The 16,403-nt window shown below is 44.9% G+C and overlaps 1 protein-coding gene across 1 annotated transcript in view; it reads right to left on the reverse strand.

The window, feature by feature from the left end:
* Positions 1 to 16,403, reverse strand: part of FAM234A (family with sequence similarity 234 member A) — a 126,433-nt gene that overhangs the window by 3,474 nt on the left and 106,556 nt on the right. Inside the window, exons 9-11 of the mRNA XM_075565241.1 lie at positions 12,295 to 12,373; positions 11,700 to 11,852; positions 6,142 to 6,238 (exon numbers count right to left, since the gene is read on the reverse strand). Of these exons, the coding sequence (XP_075421356.1) occupies positions 6,142 to 6,238; positions 11,700 to 11,852; positions 12,295 to 12,373 (329 nt within the window). The remainder of the gene's footprint in view (positions 1 to 6,141; positions 6,239 to 11,699; positions 11,853 to 12,294; positions 12,374 to 16,403) is intronic.

Here is a 16,403-nt window from a genome sequence, read left to right on the forward strand (position 1 = left end):
GACTTTAGCCCAACCTGAAAAAGTTACATTTATTACAACCCTCTATTGTCTGTCCTTTAACCAGTTTTCAATCCAGGTGCAAATATTTTACTGAGTTCAATTTGCTTTATTTTGTACACTAACCTCTTGTGGGGAACATATCAAAAGCCTTTGCAAAATCTAAGTAGACCACATCAACTGCATAACTTTGGTCTAAATTCCTACTTACCACCTCAAATAAACAAATAAGGTTAGTTTGCCATGATCTATCCTTCATAAATCCATGCTGACTATTGCTAATATTTTTTTTTGCTATTAGGTATTCCTATTATTCCGTACTAAACCTTACCACTATTGATGTCAGGCTTACAGGTCTGTAATTCTCCAGTTGGGATCTACAGTAGCACCCTTCTTAAATATAGGCACCATGTCTATTTTGCACCAATCTTGTGGTACTGAGCCTGTGGGAATGGAGTCCTTGAATATTAAATATAATAGTTTTGCTATTACTGAGCTTAACTCCTTGAGAACTCTTGGATGAATGCCATCAGGGCCAGGTACCTTATTTACTTTAATTTTATCAAGCCGCCTATGAACTTCTTCCTCAGTTATCCAATTGTTCATTAATATGGAGGTTGTGGCTTCCTCCTGCGGCACTACTATTTAATTTGATTCTTCCCTGGTAAACACAGAGGCAAATAATTATTTTAATACCTCTGCTTTTTCCTTATCTCCAATAATCTGCCTGCCCATCTCACACTGAAAGGGTCCTATATTTTCTTTTCTCATTGTTTGTTATTAAAGATACTTAAAGAACTTTTTAGGGTTGACCTTACTTTCTATTGCAATCCTTTTTTTCATTATCCATTTTTGCTAATTTGATTGCCCTTTTGCAATTTTTGTTACATTCCTAATAATTCTGATACGATGTCTCCGTCCCTTCTGACTTTAGGAATTTAAACGCCTGCCTCTTCTTTTCCATTTCCTCCCCTGTTTATTTAGCCACATTGGTTTAGACTTGTTTGTTTTATACTTATTACCCAAGTTAAATACTTTTCTATCTTCTCATAAGTAAGGGCCATTTAGTTAAATGCTTTGGCCAAAGCGTTATAAACCTGCAATCACGCCAAGGCATGATTGCTTTGCAGGTCCTAACACCATATGTGAAAATTCTCATTAACCTCTGTAATGGAGGCGGTCTTAATAGACCAGTCTTCCATAGGTGCATGAAAAAACCTGCTACTGTACTTAAAAAGTGGGAAGGGTGAGTTAAAACCCAGGGAGGAGGGGTCACGACCTCCAAACAATGGTTACCAGGTGGTATTTTACAAACACACACAATCCCTGCAAGGTCAGATAGTGTTAGGACCTGCAAAGAGGACATGCCTTGGCGGGGCTGGAGGCTTCTAACGCTTTGGCCAAAGAGTTTAACTAAATGAGCCTTGCTTATGAGAAGACACATAGATACTCTGATACCTCTACATGAAAATATGGAAGATACCACATTATACCGCACTCAAATGAAGCTAAAGGATTTACTGAAAAAACAGGCACAACTAGACAGCGATATCATCTTCCTCAGCAAATGCAAGAAGGAGCATCTGATCCCGAAAGGACTCGTCCTCAAAAACCCACTTGCCACCACATTCAACACAAAATTCTCCCAACAACTGTGCACCAGGAACTCAGAAAGATTAAGGAACCATCTGATCAGCATCTGTTACAGCAACAGGAGAAAGACAAAAGAGATGATAGACTGCATCCTGGAGACAGGAGAAATACACACAGACACATGGAGAGGACTCCAAACATTCCATGAAAAACTCCTGAAGGGTCTTATTAGCAATAAGGAAAAGAAACTGCACAGACTGAGGCTAAGAATGAGATACTCTGCAGCAGCCAGCACAACAACTAATAATACAAACATTGACAGTCACCAAGAACAGGACTGCACTGTTAACCTCTCAGATTACACACCTAATCAAGCAGAGTCCTCAGTATTATCAAAGGGTCTCACATTCTGCCCTACCAAGCCAATGGACAAGATTGAGCTGTGCAGTGACCTGGAAGAATTCTTCAGAAGGCTGTGTCTTAAGGAGTTCTTCCACAACAGACACAACCAAGATTATGCCAACACGGCAGAAGGAGAGCCGCTGCACATGAGCAGGGAGAAGCAAAAATCCAACTGGATCCCACAAACTGGGCGCAACCCCACATTGGACCGGTACATTGAAAGCTTCAGACACAGCGCCAAAACCACCATCCTGGACAAAGTAAGGAAACAAACATATAATCTGACACTGATGGACAGGAGAGCCATAGAATCGCTAAAGGCCAACCACAACATAACAATCAAACCTGCAGACAAGGGAGGAGCAGTGGTCATAATGAACACCACAGACTACCTGCGGGAAGCACACAGGCAACTCTCTGATTCAAAGTATTACCAACTCTCTGATTCAAAGTATTACACCCAACTGCAGGAGGATCCAACTAAAAAATACATGCGAGTACTCAACAGGATCATTAAAACACTCCCGATCCGCACAAGAGAACAAATTCTGGACCTGATACCAGCTAACCCAAAACCTGGCATATTCTACATGCTCCCTAAAATTCACAAAGAGGGTAACCCTGGGCGCCCTATTATCTCTGGATCTGGCACACTTACCGAGAATATTTCTGGCTGGGTGGAGGGCATTCTAAAACCACTTGTCAGGAACACACCCAGCTATATCCAGGATACCACCGACCTGCTAAACAAACTGAATGCAATTGGCCCCCTCCCAACAGGAACACTACTAGCAACCATGGATGTAGAGTCACTTTATACCAACATCCCCCACGAGGATGGGTTTTCAGCCTGCAGATACTTTCTGGGATCGCAGGAGCCACTCACAGAGACAGTGACTAAATGCATCGAATTTATTCTGACCCATAACTACTTCACATTTGGAAATGACACATACCTTCAGACAACCGGGACCGCTATGGGTACTCGGATGGCGCCACAGTATGCCAATCTGTTCTGCGCAAAACTGGAAAGTGACTTTCTGTCCACCTGTCACTTGAAACCCCTTACATACCTTCGCTACATCGATGACATCCTCCTGATTTGGACCTCTGGCGAACAGGACCTCCTACAGTTCTATGACAACTTCAATACTTTCCACCCGACCATCAACCTCAAACTCACCCATTCCCCGGATGAAGTACATTTCCTAGACACCACCATTACTATAAAGAACAACCAACTACAGACCTCTGTATACCGCAAACCTACAGACAGAGCCAGCTATAGATCAGACTTTATAAACCGTGGATATAACCACAGAATTGTAGACCAGCAAATTCACAAAGCCACCAGAATACCAAGAAGTGATCTCCTTGAATACAAACAGAAGGAGACAAGCGACAGGGTACCTTTGGTGGTCACATATAACCCACACCTAGGAGCCCTACGCAAGATCGCCAGGAAACTACAACCCATCCTCCAGGAAGATACAAGACTGCAACAGGTCTTCCCTGAAGCACCCTTATTATCATACAGACAACCCCATAATCTCAAGAATACTATGGTGAGGAGTAAAGTATTCAGCAGTACAACTGAATGCGGGACAAAACCATGCCAGGACCCAAGATGCAAAACCTGCGCAATGCTCTACACAGCGGACACAATACAAATACCACACAGGAATCGGGAATACAAAATCAGAGGAAGGTTCACCTGTTCTTCCAGCATTGTCGTGTACCTCATCATGTGCATGAAATGCCCAGGGGGCTGCTACTACATAGGTGAGACAGGGCAGGGGCTAAACAAGAGAATGAACCTGCATCGCCACAGCATCACACGCAGTACAAGAGACAGTCCTGTTGGCGAACATTTCTCTGACTCTGGCCATAAGATGAACGATCTGAGGGTTGCCATACTCAAAGGTAATCTTAAAACCCCGAAAGAGAGACGTTGCATGAATACAAATTTATGCAACTGTTCGGGACACTTAGCAGTGGCCTAAACAGAGATCGAAATTTTATGAGTCATTACTGACAGTAGTGAACTCTCGTCCCATGAGCGCTAAAGGCCATGTCTGTACATACTGTGCTATATGTATGCACACACAGCTGTCTCTCACACATACTAATACTCCTTGTTTTTCCATCCCTATACACCAATAGGGACCACTAAGTATCCACACACACTTTTAGTTGTGCTATAAACTCTCACATTTCCACACCCACCCACACCATTTATATCCACTCCCACTCCACACACACCTTGTGTAAAGCACTGTATATACTGTGGGCTCTCCATTCATTTTTATTCACACTGATACACATACACACTCTTTCTTCACTTGCTTTCAGTAACCTTTTGACACCTCTAGCCATAAAACACATCCACACCGGGGGAAGGAACAGCACAGATAACATTCCAATAGACACTGTTTTTAAGTATACCTTTTGCTTCATTCATTGTAACATCGCCGGAAGAAGAGATCAGTGTATCTCGAAAGCTCGCAGAAATAAAAGCATTTCGTTAACCACAGAACGGTATCATCTATTTATTTTTTGATTATATATATATATATTCTCAAACAATGTTTGTCTGTGGGTTTGTGCGTTTTCTGATTGGTTGGCGCCCGTCCACGGCTCTCGCTCTCATTGGCCTGCGGGGTGCAGTTATGTCACGGCCAGTGCTACGCAAGCCGTGAAACTCAAAGCACCCTCACACCGCGTGCGCCTCTGACCGAGTGGCTACCCACACGCCGTGCACCGAGATCAGTGAGCGCTCACACCATAGCGGGACCGCCAGCCCGCACGCACCACCCGCCACCTCACACCCGCTTACATCCTAGCGGGACCGACACCGCCAGCCTGCACTCACCACCCACCCGCCGCCCGCACTCACCACCCACCGCCTCACACCCTAGCGGGACCGCCAACCCGCATTCACCAGCCAACCGCTGCCTCAAACCCGCTCACACCCTACTAGGACCGCCACCGCCAGCCCGCACTCACTACCCACCCGCCGCATCACACCCTAGCAGCCACCCGCCGCCTCACATCCTACCGGAACTGCCCGCACTTACCACCCGCCGCATCACTCCCTAGCGGGACCGACACCGCCAGCCCTGCACTCACCACCCACCGCTCCCACACTCACCAGCCACCCGCCGCCTCACACCCCTTCACACCTTAGCAGGAGCACCAGCCCGCACTCACCAGCCACCCGCCGTCTCACACCCTAGCACAGCCACCGCCAGCCTGCACTCACCATCCACCCGCCGCCCGCACTCACAACCCACCCGCCGCCTCACACCCCCTCACCCTAGCGGGAGCGCCACCGCCAGCCCGCACTCACCACCCACCCGCCACTTCACACACGCTCACACCCTAGCGGGACCCCCACCACCAGACCGCACTCACTACCCACCCGCCGCCTCACACCTTAGTGGGACCGCCAGCCCGCACTCACCACCCGCCACCCTTACTCACCACCCACCCGCCGTGAGAAACAGACAGGAGGGGAGGAAGGGGGATAGAGGGGTATGGGGAGAGAGAGAGGGGGGGAGCGGAGAGAGGGAGGGGGAGCGTAGAGAGAGGGGGGAGCAGAGAGAGAGGGCGAGCAAAGAGAGAGGGTGGAGCGGGAAAATTAAATCCCGGCAATGCCAGGTATATCAGCTAGTGTAGTATATTTTAACATTTGAAGATGTGTAGCTGCAAAATAATGTCTCATTTTTAATCTGTGTGTACAGTACAAACATTTTTTTAAAATGGGTAGGCATGTTCTGTTCCAGGAAACAAATTCTATTGGGATTATTGAAGAATTTTGATCCATTCCAGTCTCGCTAATTTGTGAAGGGTCGCGCATGATATCACAAATCTTTAATGGCTACTCTCTCTTCTATTTTAAAAGGAAGTCGGCATCTGTAAGTAATCTCATAATAGGTTCAACATTATCCAGTTAGCAAAATTATACGTTAAACAATTGTTTAAAACCTTAAATATGTAATATTACTTAAACGTTTGGCAGGAAATAGCTACTCTGAATGACAGCATAGTCAGTACCAGGCACGTGAAATTAATACTCCCAATTCTGGAAGTGTGTATGTAACATAGGAAATATCCCAGCAATATATCATCAGAATCAGGGAGACTTACCATCAAACAGAACTATGTTCTGAGTATTGTTTTTCAATTGGAGTAGAACTTTAGGACGCGATGGATGAAATATGTACAAGTTTGGATTTGGTGTCATCTAAAGAGAAATATAAAGAGAACAACATTTATTACTTATTTTTCTTCAGTTATATCTTATAGAAAACTGAATTAAGCAAAGCTAAATACAGCTCTTATTTATAACAAAGAATGAATGTTCAGACCTGTCATGATAATGTCATGAGATATTGGGTATTTTTAATCCCTCTGGGCCTTAAGGGGTTAATGAGCTACAGTTTTAGGAAAATACAAATATGTGTGGTGTCTTTTCAGAAATATCTGGGCTTCAAAAGGCTTGATTGAAGTTGGGTGTGAAAAGAACAGAGGGGGTTTTGTGTATGTTAATACCTAATTTGCAGGCCAAGTGTATATTGCTGGTAGAGACAGCTAGGCCCATGTCTGGAGCATTGGGTGTGAAATATAGCACCTGTGACAAACTTTCTCTACACAGGAGGCCCAGCTTCAAAGCATTTATTGACAAGGTGTTTTATGGGGGCCAGGGGTGTGGCTAAAGAAGGTATCAGAATGAGTGACCTTATTAAATATAAGAATATCATGAGACATCCTCTGCTGAACATGCTGAAAGTAACATGTGTGTATACGTGGGACCAAGTCGCAAATAATGATTACAAACACATGACGTCTAGCAGGTACTAAGACAGATATTAATATCTCTCTTAATTTTAGTATTACACGGTTATATTTAGTCTTATTGGGAGTGTCATGCGTGCCGGAATGTATTAATATGTCTCGCGTGCCAGTAAGTATTACTAAACTGAAGTTATGAAGTTATTTAGATAGGAAAATCAGTTTTTAAACGTCCTTGGGTGGGAGGAGTTTTACTTTCGGGAAGACTGTCAACCTCACTACTGATTTATGAGAGGGGCTGGGTTTAGGTTGTGTTCAATGGGAAATAACTGTATTTAAGGCTGAGCAAGTGTGGTGGGGGATAGATATCTACAGAGGAGTATTTTGAGACCAGATACGGGATATTTCAATGTTTCTTACCAGCGACCTATCTGGGGAAAATCTATTTCATGTGGTGAAGTATAGATTTTCTTTATCATTTTATTTTAAGAAGCTGTTCTGCCTTATATGTAATAACTGTATGTTTATTTTGTAATACCTTTTCTGTAATCTAAGCACTGTATTTTTATATATATTAAAACATTTAATAAGTAATGCTTTGGGCTCTGAACGAACTAATGCGCGCTCTGGAGAGAATAACTTACGAATTCGGGCACATGTTACTACAACTGATTTTGTGTTAACGTGCATAGTTTTCCTATAATAAACAGGGACCTGGGGCCCTGCCAGATATTTTAATCTAAGATCTGTTATCATATCTGCATAACGTCAGGTGGTGGCAGTGGATGGTTATGATGTGCAATTGAGTAGGGGTTAATACTAACTTGCTGGTTCCTTGAAGAGGAGAAAGGGGGGTTGCTAGAGTAGCCTTGTGTAATAACCCTGGTTGCATATCTAAAGTCACGTGCTCACTTGTGTGCTTATCGTGGCGGTGGTATATTGGGACGGCTTGAGGAGAGATACAACCCATTTGAGAGACCCCTGAGTGGGTGAAGAGTGGGGCAGCTTGCGGGCTATGTATAGATCCTTGATCCTGTAAGAGGGGATATTGTCCATTTGACGGACCTTTGCGGAGGTGGAGTGGGTGCGCTTGCTAGCGTCGGTATTAACCCTTGTCCCGTATGCAGGTCGCGTGCTAGCAGGGGGTCGTACGTGACAAGACCGATTTCCCAATCCAAGATATTAAAATGCTCATTAAACACACACACACACACACACACACACACACACACACACACACACACACACACACACACACACACACACACACTCGAGTGGGCAAAATGTTAAAAAGTTCCCTATGGTCTTGCACAACTCATGGGTGGGAGTACACTGGAGCTACAAGTAATTTCACAGCTTGGATACCTAAAAGTTAAATGTTTATACATTTAATCATTGTAATATTCATGCAATATATTATTATTTCTTTGTTACAGCTTCAATAGCTTCTTCTTTAGGCCTCTGCCATGTTCCCTGCTTGCTGGCGGAAGCGTGCTAATGCGCGCTCCCGCTCAGCACTGAGCCCCTGCAGCCGCAATTAGAGCGGCTTTAGTAGGGGCTCACCTACGCTTCCGCAAGCGCGCGGAAGCGTAGGTCTTAGGGGAATTTAGAATTCCCCCGCTTGCCGGCGCGACAGGCCGGTCACGTGAGTGGGTCGCACAATGAGGGCGAACCAGCTCCGTGACGTCACTGGCCCGCCCCCGGCCAGTGACGTGGCCGGCCCCCTGACAGCGCGTGCGGTAAGCAACCGCAACGCCAGGGAAAGCACCCGCTTTCCCTGAGCCTCAGCGCGCCTCAGCACACCAGCAGGGAGCCTGGCCAAGGCCTTAGGCATATGCCTAATAGTACCATAGAGAGGGCGGCTGATAATGCGTAATATATGAATACATTTTGATATATCTATAAATATATATATATAAATATATATGTATTTGTGTGTATGTATATAGGATTGACTTCGTTCTTCATGCATTTGGCGCTCTGGGACTTATTTAATTAAGTATGAATGTGGCGCTACCACACGGAAAGCCCCTTTCAAGTCAAGGGACTTTATGTGCGGTAGTGCTGAATCAGCACTATGGCCCTTTATTGAACAAGCCCCTCAGTGTTTCATTTTGACCTCCAGTCAGTAAACATCTCCACTTCTTACCTTATCTAACTATCCCTAATAAAAGTACGGAGCTCAATGACCTGCCCCAAAAATGGAACTGTACTTTTAAATTTAACAGGACTAGAACCAAGGGATCCTCTATTTTCAGCTCTATGCACCTCAGGGAACTGGAGTGAAACTTACACTTTTAGCTGCCGGAGCACTTACTTTTATTTTTAAATTGCGCCAGATGAAAATCAAATAGGAAGCCGGAATATCATCCATTGTAGTTTCCCAATGGCCTGTGCTTTGGCAGCCATTTTGTTTACCCAAGAAGTGGGAGGGAAAGGAGAAGACCGGCAGCTAAAACTCAAAGTATGTGGGGATCTAGGAGTCTAAAGAGCTCATAAAAGAGGGGTTCAGCTCCAGAGGACCCCTTGGTCCAGATTTCATTGAAAAAAAAAGCTGTGTGTGCTGTGCACGCGCATAGTAAGTGAAACTTCTTTGACTTTTGTCACATAAATTGTATTTGTGTTGGTGATATTTTAATTAAAAATCAAAATACAATTTAATTGACAAAACGCAAATAAATTTGACTTATAACGCGCGTGCTCGGCACACATCCCCTGTATTAGCTATTTGCACTAAGTGTGAATTCCTTGTGTGTATGTGTGTCAATCAGTGTGTGTGTCAGTCAGTGCATGTGTGTATGTGTGTCAGTCAGTGTATGTGTCAGTCAGTGTGTGTGTGTATGTGTGTCAGTCAGTGTGTGTGTGTGTCAGTCAGTGTGTGTGTGTGTGTGTCAGTCAGTGTGTGTGTGTGTGTGTGTGTATGTGTGTCAGTCAGTGTGTGTGTGTGTGTATGTGTGTCAGTCAGTGTGTGTGTGTGTATGTGTGTCAGTGTGTGTGTGTGTGTATGTGTGTCAGTCAGTGTGTGTGTGTGTATGTGTTTCAGTCAGTGTGTATGTGTGTCAGTGTGTGTATGTGTGTCAGTCAGTGTGTGTGTGTGTGTGTGTGTATGTGTGTCAGTCAGTGTGTGTGTGTGTGTGTGTGTGTGTGTGTGTGTGTGTGTGTGTCAGTCAGTGTGTGTGTGTGTGTGTATGTGTATGTGTGTCAGTCAGTGTGTGTGTGTATGTGTGTCAGTCAGTGTATGTGTGTCAGTCAGTGTGTGTGTATGTATGTGTGTCAGTCAGTGTGTGTGTATGTGTTTCAGTCAGTGTATGTGTGTGTGTGTATGTGTGTCAGTCAGTGTATGTGTGTGTGTGTGTGTGTGTGTCAGTCAGTATATGTGTGTCAGTCAGTGTGTGTGTATGTATGTGTGTCATTCAGTGTATGTGTGTGTGTCAGTCAGTGTATGTGTGTGTGTGTATGTGTGTCAGCCAGTGTGTGTGTGTGTGTGTGTGTGTGTGTGTAGAGGGGGCTGTGTGTGTATGTGTGTCAGTCTGTGTGTGTGTGTGTGTGTGTGTATGTGTCAGTCAGTGTGTATGTGTGTCAGTGTGTGTGTGTTTGTCATTCAGTGTGTGTATGTGTGTCAGTCAGTGTGTGTGTGTGTGTGTGTCAGTCAGTGTGTGTGTGTGTGTCAGTTAGTGTGTGTGTGTGTGTAGAGGGGGCTGTGTGTGTATGTGTGTCAGTCTGTGTGTGTGTGTGTATGTATGTGTCAGTCAGTGTGTATGTGTGTCAGTGTGTGTGTGTTTGTCATTCAGTGTGTGGGTGTGTGTGTGTCAGTCTGTATGTGTGTCAGTCTGTGTGTGTATGTGTGTGTCAGTCAGTGTGTGTATGTGTGTGTGTCAGTCAGTGTGTGTATGTGTGTGTGTCAGTCAGTGTGTGTGTGTATGTAAGTCAGTGTGTGTGTGTGTATGTGTGTCAGTGTGTGTATGTGTGTCATTCAGTGTGTGTGTGTGTGTCAGTCAGTGTGTGCGTATGTGTGTCTGTCAGTGTTTGTGTGGTGTGTATGTCTCTTGTCTCTTAGTCTGTGTCCCCCCCCCTCCGGAGGTACACGACCGCGGTGCAGCCCCCATTCTCTACCCCCGGTAGAGCTGCGTGTCCTGCTGCAGCCAGCTCCCCGGCGGAGGTACGGGGCCACAAGGTGGTTACAGGAGGGCACGGTAATGCGCGTGGGGCACGGTAATGCGCGTGGGGCGCTCTTCCTCCCCCCTCTGATGGTGCTGTGGGGGACACATTCCCTTGCACAGCCAACACCAACAGCCTCTTCTGCCGCCATCACTGCTGCGCATGCGCGGCATGGGAGCGGCAATGGCGGACGTTCACTCGCCCCCGATAGCAGCATAGTTGCGCAGCACGCAGACCCCGCAGCCATTGGTGTTGGCTTCCTCCGGCAGCCGGGTCAGCGGCCTCCAGCCCACGGGGAGCCGCTGTAACAATGCATCTGGGGGGAATGGCGGCACGCATGTGCTGGAGCGGCCGGGGCTGAGGGGAGGGGTTAGCCATCACAACACAACAGCGCATGCGCGGCATGGCAGCGGGCAGCGAGCGGGGAACGGCGGCCGTTAGGAGCGGCGGTGGCGCCGATAGCATGTCAGCGGCCGTGTGGGGGGTGCGGTGGCCATCAGGAGCGGCGCAGACGGCTATCGCCGCCGCCGCATCTGATTTTTTGACTGGTTGGGATGTCAGTGTTGGGGTCGGGCTGAGCCAGAACACAGCCCGGCCTCAACTGCCAGCACTGACGTCACATCCGTTTCATTTCTGTCTCCACAATTCATTTTTGCCCCAGTTCGAATGAGCTGCCACTAAAGAAGTTTCACTTCAATAATCAAACGAGCACAAAGGATTTACTGCTTAAAAATACACAATGTAAATTGCCATACCGTGCTATTTAGGTCCACTGTATATTCTCCCCAGAACAGGAAGGCAGACCTGTGATCACCGGTATGAAGTGTGACAGGGTTTGGATTATCAGAAGAAAAATTCATTTCCAACTCCCACTGTACAGCTCCACTGCTACTGTCAATAATTATCACCTAACAAAAACAGGGAAAAGATTGTCCTTTTAATAAGGGCAAAACATTTTTATGCTAAAGTGTAATGTCAGCCTAATTTTGAAAATAAAGTAATATAAGGATATTATATTTACTGTATCTGGATGATAAAAACACACCGGGTATCTCTCAATGTATTACTTCCTGGTGAAACATTTTATAAATAAATAGTGTCCTGTATTTAGACGTCTGCACAATTATATAAGGCAGATTGTATAGCAGTCAATAATAGCAGAAGGAAAGGTTAGGTCCTTCATACATTCAAAAACATGTTTCAATTTTTTCCCTGTTTTAGAGTTCTGCAAAGCAATAAAAAGCATTGTAGGTCTCTCCAAGATTTAAGGGATTAAATATAACAAAAAGTGAACATTATTGACCCGTTTTATATTTTATTTGGAATAAATAATAACAAATAATACTTAACCTTCTTCCTGTTGTTTCCGATGCCAAGTTCCATCATAATAGACAAGACCTCTTTCTTGTAGTAGCCCAGTGCTGGTTTACTAAAGTAACAAAAATAATAATTTGCTATGCAATGATAAAATAGAATTGTATTTTCTAGACTGTATAAGCAGATTAGTAGTAGGTTGCGATACATTAGAGCAGGGATGTACAAACTTTTTGAGCTGCACCCCCCTTCCAGCTCCCCCTCAATCTCGCGCCCCCCCCTCGCTTGTGTGCGGCGTCACATGATGTCATGAGACCCCGTTTCAATGGAGACGGCTATCACCCCGCATGACACCGTGGTTCCATGGCGACGCGTCACAATCAAGGTAAGTTTTATTGCTGCAAAGGCCTCACGCGATCCCCCGGCATTTAATTTAAATGCCTCGGGGAAGAGCTCAGGACCTCTGCAAGCCCCCCCAAAAAAAATCCAGTGCCCCCCACTTTGTGCACCATTGCATTACAGTTCTTCAAAGATGGCATTATAGTGTACACCTCTTCAAGTGTACTCTGGCAGTACATTTAGAATGAAACATATCTTAAAGTGACAAGTAGGGGTGCGACTCCTCAGTAGGGAGTCTTCAAGTGGAGCGGTGAGAGGAGCTTCGTATACTAGGTAGCCTGGTGGGTGAATCGCAGAGATGTGAAGAGGAGTCAGGGCTCTAATGCTCACAGCTTCTCTAAAATGTGGACCAGGAAGAGGACTAAATGTTGCCATGGTGGGTCATGAATCCAGTATCTTTACTTAAACCATAGTTTTTAGGGAATGTCCTTCACACAGGGGTTCTTAGGCGTTTGGTATATTGAATCTGTGCTAATTCAACCGGGTCTGAAGGATCTGCTTGGTTTCTCCAACATAGTTGGTGCTTTTTCTACATTTTATAGGATACAGAAGTTGCTGGATGAGCAGGGTAATGGTCCTTGTATATGATTTTATTGTTCTGAGCTTTGGGGATGATGGTTCCATATATGGTTTGCATTTCTTTTAATTACAGGGTTGTGTTCCCTTTGTGTCTGTATACGGATCAGATTCCAATCTGTTTTAAATGAGAATGTTCGAGAGGTTGTTTGTAGGCTACTGTGTGTGGTTTACATTGGTTATACTGTTAACCGTCACCTACAGAAAACCCATAGACCAATATAGATATTTTCCATGAAACCAGCTTCCATCCCACTTGAAGGCTCTACAGAGTTTATCTCCACCCCTACAGATCACTGATGTTTTGTTGCAATGGTGCTGCCACAGAACACTTGAAAAATAAACTTGTAAACTCTTGAAAGTTTTGTACACTATCCAAGAGTTCTTAAGGAGCCAAACCATTACAATTAATATTCAATGACTCCATTTCCACAGGCTCAGTATAAAAAGATTGGCGTAAAGCAGATGTGGTGCGTATATTTAAAAAGGGAGTTAAATCACAATCGGGGAACTAAAGGCCTGTCGCCCTGACATCAATAGTGGGGAAGCTAGTTGAAGGTTTAGTACGGGATAATATTCAGGAATACCTAATGGATAACATTATTAGTAAAATAGCAGACATGTTCCGGCAGCGGGGGGAGACACACAGACACACAGACAGAGACAAATCTCACCCCTCACTACATCCAGCAGCAGGGGGATGGAGGGGGGGGGGGGGGGCGGGAAAATGTGCCTGCAGCAGGGGGGGGGGGGGGGGGGGGTAAGTGGGGGAGGGGCGGGGACATGTATTCAATATTATATTCCCCGGGCGAAGCAAGGCACAAAAGTTAGAGCTTTATAAAAGTGCAAAACTGTACACTTTAGGTCATTTCTGCACATGGATGGAGAATTTGTTAAAGTAGAAAACTTCCCTTTACAGTATAGTACACAGAATGAGATTTGTTTTAAAGGAGCTTGGCTCACTATCTGAATCGTCTTCAAAATAACAATTTATCTTTTTTGTTCCTAAAAAATTTACTTTTTTATTTTTTATCAAAACCCAGACAAGCAATGGGAATTCTCTCTCTGATTTCTCTGTTGACCTGCTCCCTCTCTTTTCGAGATTAAACAAAAGTGGGAGGAGATAGGTATGAAATTAAGAAAGGATCCAATCATGGAGAAAAAAGCGGAACACAGCGTTTTCAAAAAGCAGATCAGATGTAGTTAAAAAATGATTTTATTAATAGGGTGACAGCATTGGAAGGTGGCAAGTGAGTACTGACGTGTTTCGCACTGCAATAGCGCTTTGTCAAAGAGTGTTTGTCGCTTGCCAGATGGGCAATATAGAAAGATTTCCCCGAAACCGGAAGTGACGTATCGCACGTAGGTATGGAATTAATCAGCACCTGCAAGGTTGCGCTAAACAAACAATGGCCAAGACATACTTGAAAACGAGAGGTAACTTCCAGGTAAAACATTTTATAAATAAATGGCATCATACAAAATGGAGGTGCAAAATAAAGAAAAAACACTCCCCAAATTAAAAGGTAGCAATCCTGCCTACCTAGTCTCCCCCCCATCCCATTTTCCTTGTGGTCCCCAGAGCTTAATCACGCTATTTTCAGCTCAGAGGATCCCTAGATCCCACAATACTTAAGTAATAATCCCCGAAGAACAGGGCATTACTGGCCAATAATGCCCTGGCTGGAAGAGTTTAAGGCCCGAGGCGAAGCCGAGGGACTTTAACCCAGCCAGGGCATTATTGGCCAGTAATGCCCTGTTCTGAGGGGATTATTACTATTATAGGCTAAATGTAGACTTTTTTCATAAATAATAGACACTTTTGTATAGTTATATAGATTTTTTAATTAAAATAAAATGGTAAATAAATGAAACCACCTCTATATACGCTTACACTGCAGATATCTATATCACACACTGCCGCCCCCTTCTGTGTACACACACCCCCACCCACACCCCCACACAATAGATCTACACACACACACACACACTGCTGCCACACACACACACGCACGCACGCACGCACGCACGCACGCACGCACGCACACACCACAGCACCTCTACACACACACACACACACACACACACACACACACACACGCGCACGCACGCACGCACACACACACGCGCACACACACACACACACACACAGACAATCACAGCACCTCTACACAAACACACACACACACTATAATTACCGGTAAAGATACTGGTGTTACTTTGTGGGTTTTAAATCTCCTGCTTCATGTGGTCTAATAAGAATGGCATTGTAGCTTCCTATTTGCACATGGGACTCAGGAGATTTAAACTGCCGTTTTGCTTTGGGGGAGGGGGACTGAAACCCCTGAACCTTTACTGGTAAGTAGCTTGAGAACCAAGTACAGAAAATAGCGGGGTTCAGCTCGCAGGACCCCCATTCTGTGTAAAAATAAAAATAAAAAAAGTGGTGGACAAAACAAACTAATTGTTGATCAATCCCAAAAATAAAAGCCCATAAACATACAGAACTACCATCATTAGTTAATACTGAATTGTAATTAAAAATTAGAAGCTGCAAGTCTTAAAGTAGCAGTCCCGGCGCAATTCACCCCCCCCCCCCCCCTCTTTAAATAGGATTGAAGTAGAGGGTCTCTAGAGTAGAGCCCGATTAATTTCTGCTCAGAGGACCCCCTGCTACACTAGATACTTACCTCCGTAGGGGGTGCCAGTATCTCGCTGCTGTTTAAAGGTCTGGGTCACATGGGCCAATAGGACGCCGCAAGAGATGACATAAAGGTTTCCTATTGGCCCGCAGGATGCGGGAGCTTTGTAGCGAGAACCCCAGTTAGCCCAGCCGGAGCTGCTACTGGCACAGTCTATGGCGGTATGTATCTTGGGAAAAATAGGGTCTCCGGAGCTGAAATTAATGGGGTTCAGTTGTATTGTACTGTATGTCTTTATTTATATAGTGTCATTAATGTACATAGCGCTTCACAGCAGTAATACATGTGGTAATCAAATAAATAACAGATAATATAAATAGCAGATCATGGGAATAAGTGCTTCAGACATAAAAGTAACATTAAGGAAGAGGAGTCCCTGTAAAACGAAAGGCGACCAGAAGGGGCAACAAAAGACCGAAGCAAGGGATCCACGAAGAAACGAAAGATGAACTCTTGAGTAATGAACTT

This window comes from Ascaphus truei, chromosome 11, assembly GCF_040206685.1.
Source record: "Ascaphus truei isolate aAscTru1 chromosome 11, aAscTru1.hap1, whole genome shotgun sequence".
Classification (NCBI taxonomy): domain Eukaryota; kingdom Metazoa; phylum Chordata; class Amphibia; order Anura; family Ascaphidae; genus Ascaphus; species Ascaphus truei.